This window comes from Tachyglossus aculeatus, chromosome 19 (assembly GCF_015852505.1).
Source record: "Tachyglossus aculeatus isolate mTacAcu1 chromosome 19, mTacAcu1.pri, whole genome shotgun sequence".
In the NCBI taxonomy this organism is placed as follows: domain Eukaryota; kingdom Metazoa; phylum Chordata; class Mammalia; order Monotremata; family Tachyglossidae; genus Tachyglossus; species Tachyglossus aculeatus.
In genome coordinates, this window is record NC_052084.1 from 36,421,940 (window position 1) to 36,444,685 (window position 22,746).

Sequence of the window (22,746 nt, forward strand, 5' to 3'; positions counted from 1 at the left end):
TAAGACTACCTCTTCACTTTAATGGTTTATGAAAGCAAATTCCATTGCAGTCACTTAAAAGTGAAATAAATAAAAATATAAAAGTTTTGATACATTTTCCGGCAATTGGCAAGTTTTAATAAAGGACCTAGAGTTAAATCTTGGAGTCTGCCAATAATGCTTATAAGATTTTTGAGATTAATTCCTTTCAGATATAATCCTATAATAGGAATGGTGAACAAACCCTTATTTGATTGGCTATGCTCCTGTAAATCCCACAATAGGAACTATGAACAAACCCTTGTTTGAATGGGTTACATTCATGCCATTTTAAGTCAAGCAGTAACCATACAAAATAAAAAGAGCACCACACCGAAAATTCCCCTCCACAAAGGTGTTCTTTTCAGAGCACATGTTGGTTGTAAGCATCAAAGTGGCTGGGTCATTCATTTCAAGGCTAGAGAGAATAGGATGATTTTTTTTAAACCCAAAATAATTTGCTTTCCTAAGGGTGAAACAGAGAAAAGATCACGCTGGCATTCACAAAAGCTGATGTATCCATAAGTGCTATTTTTTCATCTCTGCTTTTGTGGAATGTAGAAAGAATCAAATTGACCATCACTTTCCAATTAAAGGAAAATGGTGAGTGAATTGAGATGCTATAATCTGAGCGAAGTAGGCTAATTTCTTGAAATTTGAAATACTTAGATTCAAGAAAATCACAATTCTGATATATGCTATCCCACTCTTCAGAACACATCCCCAAAGACTCAGTCTTTGATTCTGACAACTTCAGTTCTACGACCAAATGTCTGTTAGCTGCTCAATCTGCTTAGAACTTCTGGGTCATTGATTGTGATGGCATTTCTTAAGTACTTCCTATGTGCCAAGTACTGTGCTAAGCACTGGGGTAGATACAAGATATTCGGATTTGATGCAGTCCTTGTCCCTCAGTGGGGCTCACACTCTAATAGGTAGGGAGAGTAGATATATTACCCTCCTTTTACAGATGGACAAACTGAAGTCCAGAGAGGTTAAGTGATTTGCCCAAGGTCACTCAGCAGGCCAGCGGCAGGATTAGAACCCAGGTCTCCTGACTCCCAGATCCATGATCTTTTCCAAGGCCATGCTGTTCAAAATGCATATTTGGAGCTTGTACTTGTAGAAATTCACCATAAAGCCTAGTAAAGCATCTTGAGAAATACCCATAAGGTTTTGTTCTTCTGGGTGTACTGCTAAGGTCACTTTTAAAATGTATTCTGCCCTCATTGTATTCCTTATTTTATTGAGGAATGAAATGCTTTTCTTTTAATGATTGTCTCTGTGAACCTTTTCCCAATCCATTTTCACAATAATTTATCCAATTTTTTATGGAAGTGTGCCAATTCCTAGTCAAATAGACTGTCATTCCTCTCCTCATTCCATAAAGAGCTTACTCTTCAGTCACTGGGTCCAACGTGCTCAGAAGCCATAGACAGAGTGCAGAGAAAAATTAAAATTCTGCAAAAGCACAAAATCTTGAACCCTCTAAGAACCAGCAGCTCTGAAGGCTAAAGGGAGTTCTCTTTTTAAACACCAAAAACGACCCCTAATTCTTTCTTATGTTCCATACATCACACAAGCAGTCACGATACCTTGATTTTGCTGTTATAATCTGGCATGGCCAGTCAAGTGACATGTGGATCTGAAATGTCCCCTTGATACACCTATCCTGAAGTGATAGACCTAAATTATTATATGCATCATAAAATCAACAAAATAAACTTTACAATTTAAGTATTAATAGTAAGCTTCTGGAGGGCAGAGATTGTGTCAATTTACTCTATGATAGTGTAGTCTCCTAAGCACTTAGAACATTGCTCTGAACAAAGTAAGTGCTCAATAAATACCATTGATTAGTTAAATCGATACTATTGATTGAATAGTGTTGGGGAAGAAATTTTCTTAGATAATACTGGATGCCTGAATTAAGATGGCAAATACAATTTAAGTGAGGGACTACATAAAGCCTTAATATTTTTACAAGTAGAGCATTGCATATAAGACTTCTTACTTAAAAGAGTTCGCTGGTATAGAATTGTTTATATGCTGCAGCTCTTCATATGCTCCTTAAGAGCAGGGAATGTGTCTTCCTTCAGTTATCCTCTCCCAAATAGCTAGAACAATGCTTTGACCCTCAATAAATTCAAATGATAGTTGTATTTTGAACATATGTATGTCAATGTGGGACCTTGATTAACATTTTTGGGCAGTAGGAATGGAAGATTAAAACAGAGGCTAATAAGAAAAATGTAAGAAAAACGAGTTATTGGTGGTAATTTTATTTTAAAAGAAGTCATGGTAAAGGTATTTTGCCATAAGGAATATCTTTGACATTTTTAAAACAAAATTATGTAACTATAAATATATGTACTCTCCCAAGTGCTTAGAACAGTGCTCTGCACAGAGTAAGTGCTCAATAAATACTACTGATTGATTGATTATCTCTATACTCCTTTTGAGAGGTTCCCATCATGATGAAATACAATTCAACTGGTTTGGAATCATTTTGTAATATAGCTTCTAGAGACATAAGATTCTGGGTATTCCTTTTTTATTTGACTTGTTCAATGAATTGCATTTTAATGTTACACAATAAAGCAGCTACAAAAACCCCCACCCATCTTTATTGTTATCCTTAGGAGTAAATTATATTCAAGGAATAAGCATTTGAAACTGAGGCCTATGAAAATACCCAGTCATTCCTAACTTTTTAGGAAAGGATATACCTGGGAGACATAGAAATTTAAGAATAATTTTTGGCTTATTTCTGGTCATTTTCCTACTAATATTTATTTTGCTTTATTTTCTTTAACATTATTTATTCAGGCTGTTCCTATTTGGGACTTAATATTGTTTTATTCTCCCAGACATAACAATAAAAATTCCACAAAAAATTCATTTAGTGCAAGCGTTTGCCTTTGCCTCAGTTCATTCTCCTTGCTTCTTAGATTTCAGTTACTCTTCTGGCACCTTACCCCTCTGCTGCTGTATAACAAGAAAACACAACAGTGAAGTACTAACGGCAAATCTCTTTTATTAAAGAAGCTCTCTACCATTTCAGCTGGCTGATCCTCTTCATTTTGCTACACCTTCTCCATTCCTAAACGTTCATTTATGGAACAAAATGGTTAAAGTTGCAGTGTAAGAGCCAGGTGACTCTTATGTAAATCAATCAATGGTATTTATTGAGTGCTTAATATGTCAGATCACTGTACTATGCACTTGGGAGAGTAAAATCCAACAGATGTGTTCCCTGCCCATATGAAAGTTACTGACCACTACAAGCCCCCACACACTAGAACTTTGTCTTTTAGTCACTCCACACCCCTCTGCTCACTAAATGCTTTAACCTCAGTGGGTATTTTACATTCAGAGGAGAAGCTGGAATCAAGGCCAAGAAACTCAAGCATTTGGATTCTAAAATAAATGTCCACTAGATAGTAAGCTTCTTAAGGGCAGAGATCATGCTTGTTTATTCTGTTGTAGTCACCCAAGTGTTTGGTACAGTGCTCTTCATGAGGTAAGCACTCAACCAATACTATTGGTTGATAAGTGAATGCCATTAAGCAAAGGGGATTTCTCTGATGACTCTTTTTTCTTCACCCTTTTTAGTTTCAACCAACCACCCCGCTTCTTATGGCAAGAAAATTGGCATCTGCCCTGTTACATCAATCAGACTACGACACCTTGTCTTGTGCTCTTTCCGTTTCTTACTTTTTTTCTTCTTTCCTACATGTTTTCCCGAACCTGCAAGCATTTGTCCTCCATCTTAACCTTCCTTAGACCTTCCATTTGTCCCGAAGTGGACATGAAATGTTTTCCACACTACTAACTTCCAATATCTCCTGTAGTATATCATGATTTTGATTCACTACTTCACATACTCCCGTTCTTAGTTTGATTTTGGGGCTGGGCTTTATTGGAACATCCAATGTGTTGTTTGTTGTTAATAATAATAATAATAATAGTGGTATTTTTTAAGCGCTTACTATGTGCCAGGCACTGTTCTAAGCACTGGGGTAGATACAAGATAATCAGGCTGGACACAGTCCCTGTCCCACATAGGGCTCACAGTCTTAATAATCCCCATTTTACAGGTGAGGGAACTGAGGCATGGAAAAGTGAAGTGACTTGCCCAAGGTCACCCAGCAGACAAGTGGCGGAGCCAGGATTAGAACCAGATCCTTTCCAGGCCTGTACTCAATCCCCTAGCCACACTGATAAATATCTAGAGTCCAAATATTATGTAGTGTTTTCTCCCAGGTCTTGCACGTTTCTCTTCATCTTCTCTGGCCCTTTTGAGGTATTTCTTCTCATTGACTTCTCCAAATTCTTCCACCCTCTTCTTCCCTCTATAACAGTGCAATCCTCTCCTCTGGAGAAGCATATCCACTTCCTGATTTTAGCTAGTACGTATTAGTTCAGAACCAAGCAAAAATCCTGAACTCTATCACCAGTTTTGGCCTGTCCAACACATGTGAGAGACATTGAGAAGTTCCAAGGAAGGACCATTCTCTACCTTTCCTCTCTCTTTTCTGACAGAAACAGAGGAACTCACAATAAGGGACTAGTGTGATTCATAAATTTACCCAGAGTAGCTGTGCAGTTTCAGGAATGCATTCCACATTTGAGCATGTAACATGCATGTAACAGTTTTGTGAATAGCGGTTTGAGTCCACGCAATTCGGCTGATCATCCCTCTGAGACGTTTCCACCACAAAACATTCCTCCCTACACAATGTGCATACATGACTCACTTGATCTACGTGGGTATTTTCAAAACTAACCTTAATCCATCTTGGCTCCCATGAAATCTCGCAACAGCTTTTCTATTGACTCCATTCACTTAACCCTGAATGCTAGTGCATTTTGTTTTACAGTAACATGTGTCGAATGGCACATACCCAGTATCCTAGGAGATTTCTCTAATATACTGTGGTACGTCAAATGCTGGTAACAACAAGGGCATTTAAACATGTGTATGTTCCAACTAGGTTTCAAAGATTTCCTGAAAGCACAAACTAGTTTAGAAAAACATCAGCTTCCATTGGTTATTATAACAGATGTCCCCTTGTGTCCTTGCGCCGGGTCTTGCTGCATTCTTAAATGGGAAGTCACGTCAAAGTGGGCTCCATTACAGCCCAAGGAATAGTTTCTAATGGTTTCACTGTCATATAAGTGCTCTAGGGTATAGCCAGTCAATGTGTATGCGTGCTTATCAAAATACTGCCGGTGGGAGCTGTAATAATTGGGAGAGACTGTTGAGTGGTCACCTGTCTGGTGTGGAGACATATCTGAGTGGAGATAGTCTTTAGCTAGTATCAAACTTGATTTGGAGATGCGGTCAGAGTTGGGACTACTTAGCCTAGACAAGGCGGTGGGGCTGTTCTCATAGTCATTTTCCTGCGGGCTCATAATCTTCCCATCACGCTGCTGAACATGTTCACAGGGTGAGGTGCTGGCCACCGTGGGGCCGTGGCAGATGTCGGTGGTCAGCTGTGGCTGCTGGTAACTGGTGAAGCAGAGGGTTTGTTTCTTCCCGACTCCGTTAAGGGAAGCCAGTTGATCGGGGGGAGCTTTCCGTAACTGCAGTCTGTTCTCCTCCTCTTTAATCATTTGCTGGGTGGCGCGGATCAAAGTTTCAATTTTGCTTGGTTCATGGGGGCTGCTTTGATATTGCTCGGCATGGTATCGGTCCCCAGATTCACTGGCAGATCCTGGGTCCGGGGAGCTAACCACACTATCTTCGTCCCAGTGGCCTCTCCCTGAAAAGAGAGATAGTCAACGGGGAGGGGAAACAGGTAGCTTAGAAAACAGTCCCTAAATCATAAACACAGGCCAAACTGCTACTACACCCAGTTTTCCTTAAACAGGGTGGAATGTAAACAGGGCGTAAACAGGGGGTAATGTCTCCTTAAACATTCCTTAAATAGGGTGATGTTCTCAAAACGCCTCATTAATGAAAGCTCACATTATAGTATGATGTGTTTTTTCTGGACTTTTTGTATCTTTTCTCTTCTCCATCGTAGAGAGCTTCCGTGGGAGAAGAGGTTGAGGATTTCCACTCTGAGTTGGGGTGATATTGCCTCTGACAGAGCACACTACAGAACAGCAAATTACCAATGGTGTGTGTCAAGGGAGTGGCCAAAACCATGAAAAATGAAACCTTGCTTTGGTCATTAAAGTCGCCTATACACAACCTATAAACGTGCTTCCCATGACAGCTTTGAGTTTCATCTCTTCTTTTCCCTTCACTAGCCTGGCTGCTGACAGCACTAGGAAGTTCCTGCTACTGTGATCGATGTGATGTCACATGTGCTACGCCAGTCACACAACATAAGGCGGTGACATCACATGTGCCATTTTGGAGATGTGCATCAAACTCGCCTGCATTGGAATGTTTCTCCAGGGTGGTCCTGATGTCACCATTTGGTCTTGTGTTTCCCTATCAGGTCCAGGTGAACACAGGCACCACATCTGAGTCACAGAATTAGGTAACGAGAACAATGGCAGTGGAGGGAGGAGGGGCACTTGAAATAAAAATACTGGACGTAATATCATCCGGTGTCATATCTGTATTGGCCAGCTGAAAACCAGACTATCCAGCATAAACCCAGTTGACGGCCTACCTTGCCCTCCACAGTGAAACAATGAAAATTCAAAAGGCCGGAGATGCAGTTGGCCTAATGGACAGAGCACGGGCCTGAGCGTCAGAATGATTTGGGTTCTAATCCCAGCTCCACCACTTGTCTGCTGTGTGACCTTGGGCTAGTCACTGCACTTCTCTGGCTTCAGTTACCTCATCTGGAAAATGGGGATTAAGACTGTGAACCCCATGTGGGACAGGGACTGTGTCCAACCTGATTACCTTGTTTCTGCCCCAGTGCTTACTACAGTGCCTGGCATGTAGTAAGAACTTTAGAAACACCATTTAAAAAAAAGGAGGGAAGGGAAGAAGTAGGAGCAGTGGTTAATTTGCTTGGTATACCTTCTTGATGTATTTGACAGTTGGCAGGAACCAGATAGAAGAGATCTGTGAAGATCATGTTTGTAATTGGTCTTTTCTTCCTTTCTTTTTTCTTTTCACTATTTCTTTCCAGATTGTGTGCAATGGCGAGCTCTCGCCCCTCCCCACACCCAGATTTCTGGGCACTCCCTACCATTCCCCATGGATTCACTCCACATATCATCATCATCAATCGTATTTATTGAGTGCTTACTGTGTGCAGAGCACTTGGAGCAGCATGGCCTAGTGGCAAGAGCCCGGGCTTGGGAGTCAGAGGCTGTGGGTTCTAATCCCAGCTTCGCCACTTGTCTTTTATAAATAAATAAATTTTTTATAAATTTTTATAAATTTATAAATTTTTATTCTTTAGTCGCCCGGTGACTTGGTGGCCATCCGGAACAACCGCCGCCATCAACTTGACTTCTCTGTGCCTCGGTTCCCTCATCTGTAAAAATGGGGACTAAGACTGTGAGCCTCCATGGGACAACCTGATCACCTTGTCACCTCCCCAGCGCTTAGAACAGTGCTTTGCACATAGTAAGTGCTTAATAAATGTCATCTGTATTGTCATTATTACTATTCTGGCTCTGCCACTTGCCTGCTGTGTGATTTCCCTTCTCTGGGCCTCAGTTCCCTCATCTGTAAAATGGGGATTCAACACATGGATTGGTGTCCAACCTGATGACCTTATATCTACCCCAGCGTTTAGAATGGTGCCTCACACAGTGCTTACTACACATACCATTGAAAAACTCATATCATCAAAAAGAGAGAGATTGATGATGATGATGGAATTTGTCAAGAGCTTACTACGTGCCAGGCACAGAACTAACCGCTGAGATGGATACAAGCAGACCGAGTTGGACACAGCCATTGTCCCATGTGGGGTTCAGAGTCTCAATCCTCATTTTATAGATGAGGTAAATGAGGCACAGAAATGTGAAGTGACTTACCCAGGGTCACACAGCACACAAGTCGTGGAGCCCATGACCTTCTGAATCCTAGACCCGTGCTCTATCCATTAGGTCATGCTGCTTCCCCAGCATGCTGGACCTCTAATCCCAGTCACTAGCCTGCTCTGTGTGACCTTGGACAACTCTATGACTGTGATAAAGACCGTGAGCCTCACATGGTTTGAAAGGGACTGCGTCCAACCTGATCACCTTGCATCTACCTTAGTGCTGAGAACAGTTTTTGGCACCTAGTCAGCGCTTAAGAGCCATTTATTTATTTTGTTTGTACATATTTATTCTATTTGTTTTGTTTTGTTGTCTGTCTCCCCCTTCTAGACTGTGAGTCCGCTGTTGGGTAAGGACCATCTCTATCTGTTGCCAAATTGTACTTCCCAAGCACTTAGTACAGTGCCCTGCACACAGTCAGCACTCAATAAATACGATTGAATGAATGAATGAATGAATGAACTTGTCAGCTGTGTGACCTTGGGCAAGTCACTTAGTTACCTCATCTGTAAAGTGGGGATGAAGACTATGAGCCCCACGTCGACAGCCTGATTGCGTTGTATCTACCTCAGTGCTTAGAACAGTGCTTGGCACAAGGTAAGCGCCTAACAAATGCCAACATTATCATTATTATTATTATCTACCCTCTAATAAAAAAGAAAACTGATATTAAACGCCTAAATGTAAACTTAAAATTACTGGAATAAGTTTATGTGGAATTAATGTGCATGATTTCGTCATCTCCCCAGACAGGACCATTTATTAGGACTAGCATTAGTTCCTGTCGCTGTAATATTCTTATTCTTTTCTCAGAGAAAGCAGAATACAAACACAGAAAGCAAGTTCATCTAGAATAACACACACACACACACACACACACACACACACACACGAGACTCTGCAGAATGCCATCGGACATTCCATTTTCCATACCACACTTGAGTACCATTCCAATTTGGATTTACAAACTGAGTGCAGTTTGCCGCTAAGCAGTAATTGAAAGCACTCCCCAGACTTTCTGCCTTGACTCAGGGCTCACTTGAATTTTGTTCTTTCCTCTACCGAAGGATAAAAGTATCTTGGGTAAGAAGCCTGCTTTCTCATTTCCTGTCTTAATAATAATAACAATGGCATTTATTAAGCGCTTACTATGTGCAAAGCACTGTTTTAAATGCTGGGAAAGTTACAAGGTGACCGGGTTGTCCCGCATGGGGCTCACAGTCTTAATCCCCATTTTACAGATGAGGTAATTGAGGCACAGAGAAGTTAAGTGACTTGCCCAAAGTCACACAGCTGACAAGTGGTGGAGCCAAGATTTGAACCCATGACCTCTGATTCCAAAGCCCGCGCTCTTTCCACTGAGCCACGCTGCTTCTTGCCCTAAAACCCTGAGTGGCAGTGTGGTCTAGGACGGATAGAATAGTACTGGGAGTCATGAGACCTGGATTCTCATCCCAGCTCTGTCATCGGTCTGTTGTTTGACCTTGGACATGTTGCTTAACCTCCCCAGCCTTAATTTCCTCATGTGTAAAATGGGAATAAGATATATGCTTCCCCCCCCACCCCCCTCAGAGCCCTGTGTGGGACAGGGACTGCCTTTGATCTCACCATTTTGTCTCTCCCCCAGCACTTAGCATATGCCCTACTACGCCGTACCGTAAATGCCAAGAAAAATTATTGTGATGTCCCCGAGATATTTCACACACTTACCATGGATCCGGTGCCCCGAAGTGATGTGAGGCATGCTGTTTTCATACGCTTCCCTGCTCTCCGGCGAGGACTTGGTCAGGGATAATGCAGAACGGGCACCCCACCAGGCTTCCCTCCCGGCTTGTGGCGTCCCCAGAAAGTAGCGGCCCGCCTCGCACCGACCCCCCTCACAGGCCTGAGTGTGGAAATGACGATCGTCCCCGAGCCGGGGGTGGTCCAGGGCAAAGCCGTAGCAGAGAGAGCCACGGTCCGAGTACTGCCTATAGGCACAGGAAGCCTCGTGCTGGGAGTTGGGCCGCTCTGAGGAGTCGAGCAACTGTGGAGAGGCGGCATCCGTAAGGGGGCTTCCACCCCACTGGCTGTCATGGTCCGATTCAGATCTTTCAGTATGAAATCCAGAATACTAGGACACAAAGTGGGAGAAAGATTCATTCGAGCAGCGGTCAAATGGGAATTAGCTCATCTGACTGAACTACCTTCTCATTGTGCACCTGTCATGTGGCCCATTGCTTTCATGAAGCAAGCATCACACACACACACACACACACACACATAGCATTTATGTGCATTTCTTTAAAACTAAATTGCTTCCCCTACCTGTAATTTATTTCAGTGTTTGTCTCTCTGCTAGATTTTTTAATGATATTTGTTAAGTGCTTACTATATGCTAGGTATTGTTCTAAGTGCTGGGATGGATATGAGGTAATCAGATTGGACACAGTCTCCGTCTCACGTGAGGCTCACAGCTTTAATCTCCATTTTATAGATGAGGTAACTAATAATGATGGCATTTGTTAAGCGCTTACTATGTGCAGAGCACTGTTTTAAGCACTGGGGGGATACAAGGTGATCAGGTTGTCCCACGTGGGGCTCACAGTCTTAATCCCCATTTTACAGATGAGGTCACTGAGGCTCAGTGAAGTGAAGTGACTTGCCCAAGGTCACACAGCAGACATGTGGCAGAGTCAGGATTCGAACCCATGACCTCTGACTCCAAACTAGAACCTAGATCTGTGCTCTATCCACTAGGCTACACTGCTTCTAGATTGTAAAATCCTTGATGGCAAGGATAGGATCTTGCCTAATTACTACTGTATTCTCTCAAGTACTAAATGAATACTATTGAATGATTAACTGACTGATCAAGGCTCAGTTCAGTGAATTTGGAACAAATAGAAGGAGAAAGGTTTTCTCTCCTCAAAGTCACCCTACATTCACCTCTGCTGGTAAGAGTTAATGTCATGGTGTCTAGAAGTGATTTAAAAAAAATCTTGGGGATTAGTATTTCTTGGACTGAGAAGGAGCCTCTAATCTGATTATCTTCTATCTAACCCAGCACTTGGCACAGTGCTTGGCATAGAGTAAGGGTTTAATACCATAATTACTGCGAAAGAGGCCCTTCTTCAGAGAAGTTTAGAAGCACCTTTCTTAGGCACGCCATGTAAAATGACAGGCTCATGCAAGACCTTACGGACTCTCCCGCTGGGAAAATGAACATCAAGCAGCCTTTTGTTTCTACCCCGTCTTGTCCCGGTGTCCCTTTCGTGTAATTTGGTTTGATTAAAGTACAAACACTTTAAATCATCATTATTAATTCCACCAGCAAAAACATCAGAGATTTTAAATTCCAGATTATCAGATTATGAAACTCTTCTCTTAGTTTGAGCCCCAATATGAACTCTGATATCTTTCTATTTCCAAGAAGGAAGCAAAAGCCAACCCTTCGCAGAACAGAAAGGTAAAGTGATGCCTCTCCCAGAGTGTTCTAGTGTTGGCCATGTATATCTCACCTGCCCCTGAGGGATTTAACCAGGTTTTATGGAACACCCTAACCACCATTCTTATAATCCTCCTTGGTATGGGGTGAGAAATGCCACACCAATTCATGAGAATGGAGTAGAGACCTCTATTAGTGTATTTTTCTCACCTGTGTATTTTTTCCCCAACACTTAGTACAGTGCCCTCCCTCAGTGAGTACTTAATAAATACTATAATGACTCCATTTAGGGGGTAGGTTGATTTTCCAACATCCTCATGCTATGATCACAGGGAAGGGACAGCATGGCTTAGTAGAAAGAGCATGGGTCAGGAGTCAGCTCTGCTCCTGGCCTATTATGTGACCGAGGACAGTCAATCAATCAATCACATTTATTGAGTGTTTACTATGTGCAGAGCACTATACTAAGCGCTTGGGAGAGTATAAAACAACAGATTTAACAGACATGTTTCCTGCTCGTAAGGAGTTTACAGTCTAGGGGGGTGACAGACAATAATATGAATAAATAAGTATACAGAAATAATATTTATAATATATAATTTAAAAATAAGTACATAAGTGCTGTGGGGTTGGAGGTGGGCTTAGTATCAAATGTCCAAAGGTCACAGATCGAAGTGCATAGAGGATGCAGAAGGGAGAGTGTGCAGGGGAAAAGAGGCCTTAATTGGGGAAGGCCTCTTGGAGAGGATGTGACCTTAATAATGCTTTGAAAGTGTAGAGAGTGGTGGTCCGGCTTATATGGAGGGGGAGGGAGTTCCAGCCTAGGGGGAGAAAGTGGGAAAGGAGTCGGTGGTGGGATAGACCAGATGAGGGCACAGTGAGTAAGCAGGTGCTAGAGGAGTGGAGTGGGTGGGCTGGGCTGTATTGGAAATCAGTGAGGTGAGATAGAATGGGGCAAGCTGATTAAGTGCTTTAAAGCCTCTTCATCTTTCTCTGCCTCAATTTCCTCATCTGAAAAACAGTGATAATAATACTTCTCTCTGCCTATCTCACAGAGATGCTGGGAGGACAAAAATAAAATAAACAATATGAAAGCCTCTGGAAAATGCAAGGTATTATGGAAGATCAGGCATTTGGAGATAATACCTTAATACCACAAAGGAGAGAAAAAAGGCTACTTAGGTAACCACATAAGCACATAGGCAGGGAGGGACTACCTTGTCCACTTCAGTTGGAGGAATCCCTGAAGACACATTTCCCCACAGAGAACTCCCCATCAGGCCACTCCTAGATGGATCATTCCATCCCTGTGTATTTCTCTGTACAGGACATTAAATCTTTCTGTCATTTGTGTTGAAGATGTACTCATCTGCAGGGTCCTAGTTTACCCTTTAGACTTCGTAAACTTATGCCTTACATTCCCTTCTTGACTCCCCAGTACAACAAATAGTGAAGAGGGTGCTAAAAAACCTTATGTTGGCAACCTAAAGGAAAGGCATCATTCAGTATCTGAAAATCAGCATAAGCCAGGAAGGATCAAAGGCCCACTGGAGCAAGAGGGATTATGGCCAGAAATGGTTCAAGGGACCAAATTTGAACTTCAAAGGTGTGCTAACAAACACCCCATGTGCCAAAATTACTTTTATATGCAAATTCAAACTTCCACACACTTCAAGATTTTTTCCATAACGATTTTTGATCACTTCAATAATGACAAGCCATCTCCTCTTCCTGCAGGACAGCCTATGATTTGATACACACCAATGCACATAAAGGAATCCAGAATTCTCTGATGTGGTCCTCTCTAAGGACCAAGCGTCAATCTCTTCTTTGGATAAACATCAGGCCTGTCTTTCAAAAGAAGAGACCACCTTGGCATCTACCAAAACAAGCAATAAGGGCACTTGATCCCAACTGGATAGGCTCTGCCTTCCAGAAGTACCAGATTGACCATATGTTCAGCTGGGAAAAATGTAAACCATCTGTGCAAGTCCAAGAGCAGAGTGGCTCGAATTCTACTGTTTTCATAAAAGGGGAAACCTGGCCTGTTACTGAAGTGCTCCACTGAAGGCTTGGGAACCTTACTCATAAAGAGAAAAGACTTCCGGGAGTGCCTGGGAGAAAGTGTGCTCTTGGCACGACATAGAAGAATCCCATTCTGTTCCTCATTCACAGAGACTTTCGACAATCCAAAGACGGGAGGGAGGCAAAGCCTGGCTTGGATGGAGTATAAACAGGGATGGCTGCACTATGGCCTAGTGGATACAGCATGGGCCTGGGAGTGAGAAGGACCTGGGTTCTAATCCAGGCTCTGCTGCTTAATAATAATAATAATAATAATGGCATTTATGAAGCACTTACTATGTGCAAAGCACTGTTATAACCGTTGGGGAGGTTACAAAGTGATCAAGTTGTCCCATGGGGGGCTCACAGTCTTAATCCCCATTTTATAGATGAGGTAACTGAGGCCCAGAGAAGTGAAGTGACTTGTCCGAAGTCACACAGCTGACAATTGGCGGAGCTGGGACTTGAACCCATGACTTCTTGCCAGTTTCCAAAGCCCACGCTCTTTCCACTGAGCCATGCTCAGTGAAGCAGCGTGGCTCAGTGGAAAGAGCCCGGGCTTTGGAGTCAGAGGTCATGGGTTCGAATCCCGGCTCCACTACGTGCCTGCTGTGTGACCTTGGGCAAGTCACTTCACTTCTCTGAACCTCAGTTCCCTCATCTGTAAAATGGGGATTAAGACTGTGAGCCCCGTGTGGGGCAACCTGATTACCTTGTATCCCCCTAGCACTTAGAACAGTGCTTTGCACAAAGTAAGCGCTTAACAAATGCCATTATTATTATTATTCTGCTTTTCTGCTGCGTGACCTTGGGCAAGTCACTTCACTTCTCTGGGCCTCTGTTACCTCATCTGGAAAATGGGGGTTAAGACTGTGAGCCTCTCTGGGGACATGGACTGTGTCCAACCTGATTACTCTGTATCTATCCCGGCACTTACAACAGTGCCTGGTGCATAGTAAATGGTTAACAAATACCATAACAAAAGAACTCCCTGAAGCCCGATCTGAAGTGTAGTTGTGACAGCGATTGGAAGAGAACCTTAGGGTATACTCTGGGACGCTCAGAAGTATGGCAAGTAGAGCCTCCCAAATTAGTCTGGCCAGAAGACGAGAGGCAGAGGTTCCCACTGCTACAGGCCCATACATGCCAGCTCTGGTCATTTTATCTGCCAATAACTTTTGTCTGTCTCCTCCTTTAGAGGGCAGAGAACATGGGTCTTGCTACTGTTATATCAATCAATCAGTCGTATTTATTGAGCGCTTACTGTGTGCACAGCACTGTACTTGGGAAGTACAAGTTTGCAACATATACAGTCCCTACCCAACAGTGGGCTCACAATCTAAAAGGGGGAGACAGAGAACAAAACCAAACATACCAACAAAATAAAATAAAGAAAGAAAGAAAGAAATACAATGCTCAGCACTCAGTGGGGGCTCCACAAATACCATGTGCTGATTGGCCAAATTAAGAGTGCCAATAGCTCAGAGGATGGCCAAATTGGAGGTTCCTTGCAGGGAGGAGGAAGGGGAAGAGGAGGGCAATATGAAGAATGAACGTTCTTTCCCTTCCTTCCTCTAAGCCAAAATCACACCACTCTTACTGGCTTAGGCTCAAAGCTGGGCAGGAGTGAGACAACATGGAGGTGGTGCTGGTAGTAGTAAAGGTAGTAATAGTAGTGATAGAATTTATTAAGTTCTATGAAGTGCTTTCTGTATGCAGAGTGCTGTACTAAGTGCTGGTAATAATAATAATAATGATGATGGCATTTATTAAGCACTTACTATGTAAAAAGCACTGTTCTAAGCACTGGGGAGGTTACATCAGGTTGTCCCATGGGGGGCTCACAGTCTTCATCCCCATTTTACAGATGAGGTAACTGGGTCCCAGAGAAGTGAAGTAACTTGCCCAAAGTCACACAGCTGACAAGTGGCGGAGGCAGGATTTGAACCCATGACCTATGACTCCAAAGCCCGTCCTCTTTCCAGTGAACTATGATAGGGACCATACATGTGAGAATTAGAGTCTCTGCCCCTCGGGGAGCTCACAATTTAAGAGATGCAGAAATTGGAGTAAGCCATCTAGAGCGGCTTACATTGGCACAGGCTCATTGTTAATCTAGTCAGGAGAGCTAGTAGCCAAACCTGTGTCCAGTCTGGTGGCCATCTTTAGGACTGAGCAGTCCAGAAACATCTTCAAAAGGAACATCTCCAGGGGCATAGAGGATGCTTGTCAGTAAATGGTATCTACTTTGTGCCTCCTACATGGATAGTACTATATTAAATGCTTGGGAGAATAGAATAAAATTAGGAGACATGATCCCTTTCCACAAGGAGTTTACAATAACTGTGCTGAAGTCCCTGGACCAAAGCTCCTCTGTCCTTCCTGATGGGAGACTCTTACCATTCCCAGAGTTGAATGCAGTCCACCTGACCTTCACTCCCTGGAAGCTAGTGGTGGAGGTCACTGGGAACTAAAATTTGAATTGAGGTAGAACTCCTGCCCTCAACCTTTCCCGGCTTTCTGTTTAACAAATGCACAGAAAGAAACCAAAAAAGTAGTCTCAGGTGGGATAATTTTTTTCTCCTGTCTCTCATTTCTAATTTCTTAGACTGTGAGCCCACTGTTGGATAGGGATTGTCTCTATATGTTGCCAAATTGTACTTCCCAGGCGCTTAGTACAGTGCTCTGCACACAGTAAGCGCTCAATAAATATGATTGATGATGATGATCCCAAGCAGAATGAACCAAAGTACTGTACTCATCTTTTCAAATGAAGACATAAATAAAACAGATCACCGATTCTTACCCAAAGTCCTAAATGACTTACCACCTCCAAAAGTGGAAGCAGTGTTGGCAGGAAAGGCCTAATGGTCCACTACACTGTAAGCTCCTTGAGGGCAAGGATCATGTCTACTAATACTATTGTACTCTCCTACAAGCTCAGTATGGTGCTCTGCACATGGTAGACATTCAATAAATCCTACTAATTGATACTGCCTTCAAATGAGTGCCGTCTCTTTCCCCAGGCCTAACTAAGGTGGGAGCGAACTCGACACATCTGGGGGTGAAGCCAAGCCATACTGACACTTCGGAACATCTTGCTTTTCTAGAATCTCCCCAGCCCCTTTTTCTGTATAGTTCTCCCTCTCACCTGGAACATGGCCTAGAGAAGCAGTGTTGCCTAGTGGATAGAGCATGAGTCTGGGAATCAGAAGGCTCTGGGTTCTATAAGAGGGTCGTAGCACTGTGTGCAGAGCACTGTACTAAGCACTTGGGAAAGCATAATACACAGTAAACAGTGACATTCTACCCTTCTAGCCCTGCCCACTCTCCTCTGCAAATTCACATTTCCTTTTGCTTCCAGCACTGTATATATGTATATATGTTTGTACATATTTATTACTCTATGTATTCTACTTGTACATATTTATTCTATTTATTTTATTCTGTTAATATGTTTTGTTTTGTTGTCTGTCTCCCCCTTCTAGACTGTGAGCCCGCTGTTGCGTAGGGACCATCTCTATATGTTGCCTACTTGTACTTCCAAGCACTTAGTACAGTGCTCTGCACACAGTAAGCGCTCAATAAATATGATTGAATGAATAAATGAATGAACATTTCTGCACTGATGTTCCCTTACCCCCTCAATCACAAATGCCCAAAATTGAACTCATCATCTTCTCTCCCAAATCCACTCTTCCACCGAACTCTCCCATCATAATTGACACCGGCACCAACCTTCCCATCTCTTGACCCCATGACTTTAAAATTATCTTTGATCCCTCCCTCTCATTCAATGCCATATTCAGTCTGTCACCTGCTAAATTGTAAGCTCTTTGGGGTAAGGAGTCATGACTACTAACTCTTTTGAACTCTCCTGAGCACTTAGTTCAGAGCTCTGCCCACAGTATGGGTTCAGTGAATACTCCAGATTGACCCACCTAGTAGGGATTATTTAGAATTAAAATTGCAACCCATATCTTCAAAGGGTAAGGGGTCATTGAGGTGAGGGTGAAGATGACTTTTTTAGGTGCTCTTCTTTCTGACTTTTCAGACCTCACCCCTTTAGTCTCTCCCTTCCTTCCAGTCAGGGGTTCAGTGGTGGCATTTTCTTCTAGTTTGAAGGACACCTCTATGTACTCTTCCCTCCACTGAGGCAGCAGTCCCATGCAGGCAAGATGCCAGACATTCAGAAATAGACATTAGTTATTGAGGAGATATCTCCTTCTTGGCAGTACATTCAAGGTTTTATCATTTTTTCACCGTAAAATACACGGTGAGACCCTCTTATGGTAAAGTCCTGTTTTCCATGAAACTTTCATTCTATCAGGCGGGAACAGCTTTCTCCTTGATTTGTGTCTGAACCATGAGAAAAAAGCATCACAGATGCAGACTGTGTTGCACTTGGAACATGTGCATGCTTTTAAATCACTTTTATCTTACTTTTTACTAATGTATCCCTGAAATGTAAAATATGATCGTTTTACATTCACTCTTATGGGTAGAACAGATGGTGAAAGGGTTAGATTAAAGTAATGCAGCTCATCCACTGAAATCACCCCCACTGCTGGTGATTCTTCACTCCACCAGGAGTTATGTTTACTATAAAAAGGCTTTTGCTGAACATTTAGTGCACTGGGGAGGTTGCTCTGAATTTGGGCTAACACAAGGCATTTGGATAAAAATAAGAGAAAAGCTAATGTCAAAATTGCGTGCTCTTCAAAAAGACACAGATGATTAAATTGTTATTTTACTAATCCGAAAGCTGTGTGCCTAAAATAATTCAATTTAGCAGTCCAGGAAGGAAAATGGCAATTTGTGTAAGCTCCTTGTGGGGGCAGGGAATATGTTTTGTGCTTCTATGAGACTTTCCCAAGTGTCTAGTACATTGCACTGCACATAGTGGATGCTCAAGAAATACCATGCCTTCTCTATTCTTGGGAATGAACTATGGGAAGCATTTTTGAGTGGTAGACATGTGTAGCTTGAATACTTGTATCACATGTAGTGTTCAGATTCAACTGAAGATTCTCTGAAAACACAAGACAAAAAGTCAGAACTCTGATGTACTTTTTAAGCCCCATGCTGATAGACAGTGTGTTTAGGGTCCCACCACAGCCTTGTTCTTTACAAAATATAAACAATATTATTCCTTACAAAGGAGTGTGGCTCAGAGATCCTTTTGCCAAGGAGATAAAAATGATTTAATGGAGAAATGGCAGATAAGAATGTGGCCACTCTCCAATTAGCTGTGGCGAGGGTTTGTAGAGAGTTCCTTTAGTTCAAAGGTGGTGCTCACAATAGCAAGACTGTCTCCATGAATGTCATCTGTCCCATATCCATCTCATTGATCCATTTAAAAAAACAGCAGCAACAAAAAATTTACACAGCGTAGTAATTTGGCATTAGTTAATGCACACTTATTCAGTGAGGTTGTTAATAAATAGGGGCGTGTTCTGTTAATTACACATAACAACTAGTGATTTAACTATGGAGGAAAAAAATCCTTCAAAGAAACCAAACAAAGGATGAAAATGGAACAAATCAATGCATGCTGAGCTGAAACCTCAAATGTGAAATGTTACTCTAAGAGAAGAGCTGCCCAAAAGTTTCAAGTCTTACTTCACAGATGACCAGGAGGCAATCTCTTGGTCTAATAAAAACTCCAACTACAAGATGTTTGAAATGCTCTGCAGCTCTTTCTCAGCTTCACGATCAATTGTGCAAGTGATCTGATTTACAATAGCCATCAACCTATGCATTAACTGCATCTGCAGTTGGATTTTTTTAAGCTACAGTTTGAGAAATGTCAACCTAGTCATTTATAAAGTCTGAAATGAAGTTGGCTTATCAGGGTTCCACCTGTAAAATGTTGATTGCATTGTGTTAAACAAGGATATGTGAGCCTTAGAGCAAACCTGAAATGCAGTTGAAAATGGCAGTGTCCTTTAGAACCTCCTCCTTCCTTCCCCTCTTCTCACCCTAGTAGAAAAATGCTCTTTGAATTCATCTCAGGCATTTGCCTCACAGAAACATTAATTACACCCTACATCTCTCCTAGGTATCTTAGAGACATGCAGCTGGAAGGGGTCTGGATTCAGCAATGAGGACCAAAGCTCAGATTTGCTTCTCATGTAACACAGTAAGAATTTTCTTATAGCGTTTCACTAGCAGAAAATCTTTATTTTCCCACCCCTCCAGGGGAGGGAAGGAATCAGCATGACTTAGAGGAAGGAACATGCACTTGGGAGTCAGAGGACATGGGTTGTAATCCCAGCTCCACCACTTGTCTGCTGTATTCTGCTTCTCTGGGCCTCAATTACCTCATCTGTCAAATGGGGATGAAGTTTGTGGGACAGGGACTTTGTCTGACCCAATTATCTTGTATCTATCCCAGAGTTTAGTACAGTGTCTGGCACATAGTAAGTGCTTAACAAATACCAATCAATCAATCAATCATCAGTGTCACTGAGTGCTCACTGTGTGCAGAGCACTGTACTAAACACTTGGGAGAGAACACTACAACATTGTCGGTAGACACATTCCCTGTTCACAATGACCTTACAGTATAGAGGGGAGGACAGACATTCCCTTAAATTGTTTATAATATATAATTTATTGCTATGTACATAAGTGCTGTGGGGTTGAGGGTGGGGCAAATATCAACTGCCCAAAGATCAAAGACCCAAATGCATAGATGAGGCAGAAGGGAGAGGAAGCAGGGGAAAAGAGGGCTCAGTGGGAAAGGCCTCTTAGAGGAGATGTAACCTTAATAAGGCATCGAAGGTGGAGAGAGTGGTGGCCTGACATATATGGAAGGGAACGCAGTTCCAGGATAGGAGGAGGATGTGGGAAAGGGGTTGGAGGCAAGATAGATGAGATGAGGGCACAGTGAATAAGCTGGTACTAAAGACCGTGAGCCCGTTTCTAGACTGTGAACCCGTTGTTGGGTAGGGACCACCTCTATATGTTGCCAACTTGTAGTTCCCAAGCGCTTAGTACAGTGCTGTGCACACAGTAAGTGCTCAATAAATATGATTGATTGAATGAATGAGTGAAGTGTGCAGGCTAGGTGTAGGAGATCAGTGAGGATAGGTGGGAGATGGATGAGCTGACTGACTGCTTTAAAACCAATGATGTCTCCTTGGTGTGGCACACCTTTAAATGTGCTTCACCTTTAGGTCGGATTTAAGTTCTTCTAGGTTCTGACTGACTCTGACTAGGGGATGCCTTCAGTTTGAGAGACTCAATTTTTTTGGTTTGATTGATCCTTTCTTTCCCCTACAGCTAAAGCAAGCACACATCCTGTAAACATCTCCTTAGAGAAGCTTTTCCAAGTACGCTGGGCAGCTGAGGAACTTTTGTCTCATTATATCCAAAATGTTCATGGCCCAGCAGCGGGCTCTATGTGGCACCCAGTTGAAAAGCACTCTTCCCAGGATCAGAAAGCTAGTGCACTTAGTTCTGCCATCACGTATGCTTTCATTACATCACATTTAGCTACATCGATGTTAGAGAATGTTTATCATTATTGATGGGAGACTGTTTAGATGTGGAGCCCCACAGCATCAGAAGAAACAGCTTGTAAGCATTTGCACAGTCGGACACCGATCCATTAATCAGTGGAATTTACTAAGCACAGAGCACTGTGCTAAATGCTTGGTAGAATACAATAGAGTAGGTAGGTCCAATCTCTGCCCTCAAGGAGCTTATACTAAGCATGAATTTTCCTTAACTCAACGTGTCACAAGAATCTAATGACCATATACCCACCCCAGTGCTCAGCACAGTACTCAGCCCAGAGTAAGAGTTTAATAAATACCATCATTTCTATCATTATTATTATTAATGCAACCCTGGTATTCTAGGTGTACTCATTTGTGATACTGAAGAGAAGCAGAGAGACCACTTTCAAATAGACACACCCCGATGCAGTCAGTTTCTTCGTTCTCAGACAGTCAGGAGAGAAGAGGCTTCTAGGATGAAAGTTTCTGACAGCGGCATGTAATAATGGTTCAAGGCTCAGCGCGTGTTTATACATGAAACCACACCAGCCACCACAAACGCTAGGAGACAGAGCTCAGTTAGCTCTACCCCAGCAACAGCTCTGCAGGGGGAAGGAATGACTTCTGTAAGGATGAGAAAATGAGATCTACTTCATTTGTTTGCAGGGAAATTCTCAAACTGCCCCCCCCCGCAAACCAAAGCAGTCTGACTGCTGCTGCCGAAAATGAAAAAGGCTTTGGAGGCATGGCTTAAATTAGAAGGTTGGGAACCAAGGCCACAAGCACTGTTGCATATTAATGCCTAGCAATTAAACCCTGCTCAAATTGCAAAGAAGAAATGGTTTCTTGTTTCAAAAGGAAAAGCTGTATTGGCTATTGATGACCAGAGAAGAATGGGGGCAGTGAAATAGCCCAAAAATTCCCGAACAAAAGTGTGTGTGTGTGTGTGTGTTCATCACTCTCAGTGTTCTTATGGCAACATAAGAGTTCTTAAATGAGAACTGTAGCATGAGGAGCAAGACTCGGCTTGGATCAAGGACTTGCTATGCCAGTAAATAGATCGACAAATGGCAACATGCATCAGAAAATAATTTTTCTCCAATAGAAGTTAGAAAACAACCACCGCAAAATAAACCCTGCCTGTGCTAGGGTGGATGAATACTATCTTTCCAAGCCCCCCTCTAACTGCAGGCTCATTCCCCAGAAAAAGCAAGACCAATGAGGTGGAAGGAAGTAGGAAGGAGATTGGTGGTTCCAGATCACAGCTGACAGTAAAGTGATTAAAAATGATCCGTGGTGCTTTTCAGGACAATTTTTCCAAGACTATTTAGAGCAAGATGCTTCATTTCAACTCCTATGGTCCTGGGAAATGCCCAGAAGTGGTAAGGTGATTGAGCCATTCATTAGAGGATGATAGTGTAAAGTAAGGAGAAATAATTTCTAAGGAGCTGGACACACTGAGGGGTAGTATGAAGGGTGTTTCCTTCTGCAAACAAATTGTCTGACAGGACACTCGGTGCTGATGTGCCAGCACTGACTTCCTCTCCTGTTCAAATCTGACTGCCTGGTTGTAGCCAAAACACCGGATTTCAATTTGGTACCCTTCCAGATCCAGTGACTATGTTTTTCAGTCTTGTCCAGAAGGATTTTTTTTTTCAAATATGCATGAAAAATTTTAAATCACTAATGAGGCTAATTCCCCTACCCATAGATCAGCAGCCACGTTGTTGTACACCCTGTGCAAGTGAAGGAGCATGGGCTTTG

The 22,746-nt window shown here is 42.6% G+C and overlaps 1 protein-coding gene across 1 annotated transcript in view; it reads right to left on the bottom strand.

Annotated features, from left to right (window-relative positions):
* Positions 1–4,478: 4,478 nt before the first annotated feature.
* Positions 4,479–22,746, bottom strand: part of SIM1 (SIM bHLH transcription factor 1) — a 61,045-nt gene continuing 42,777 nt past the window's right edge. The window contains exons 10-11 of the mRNA XM_038761263.1: positions 9,697–10,099; positions 4,479–5,786 (exon numbers count right to left, since the gene is read on the bottom strand). Coding sequence (XP_038617191.1) covers positions 5,059–5,786; positions 9,697–10,099 — 1,131 coding nt within the window. The 3' untranslated portion in view covers positions 4,479–5,058. The remainder of the gene's footprint in view (positions 5,787–9,696; positions 10,100–22,746) is intronic.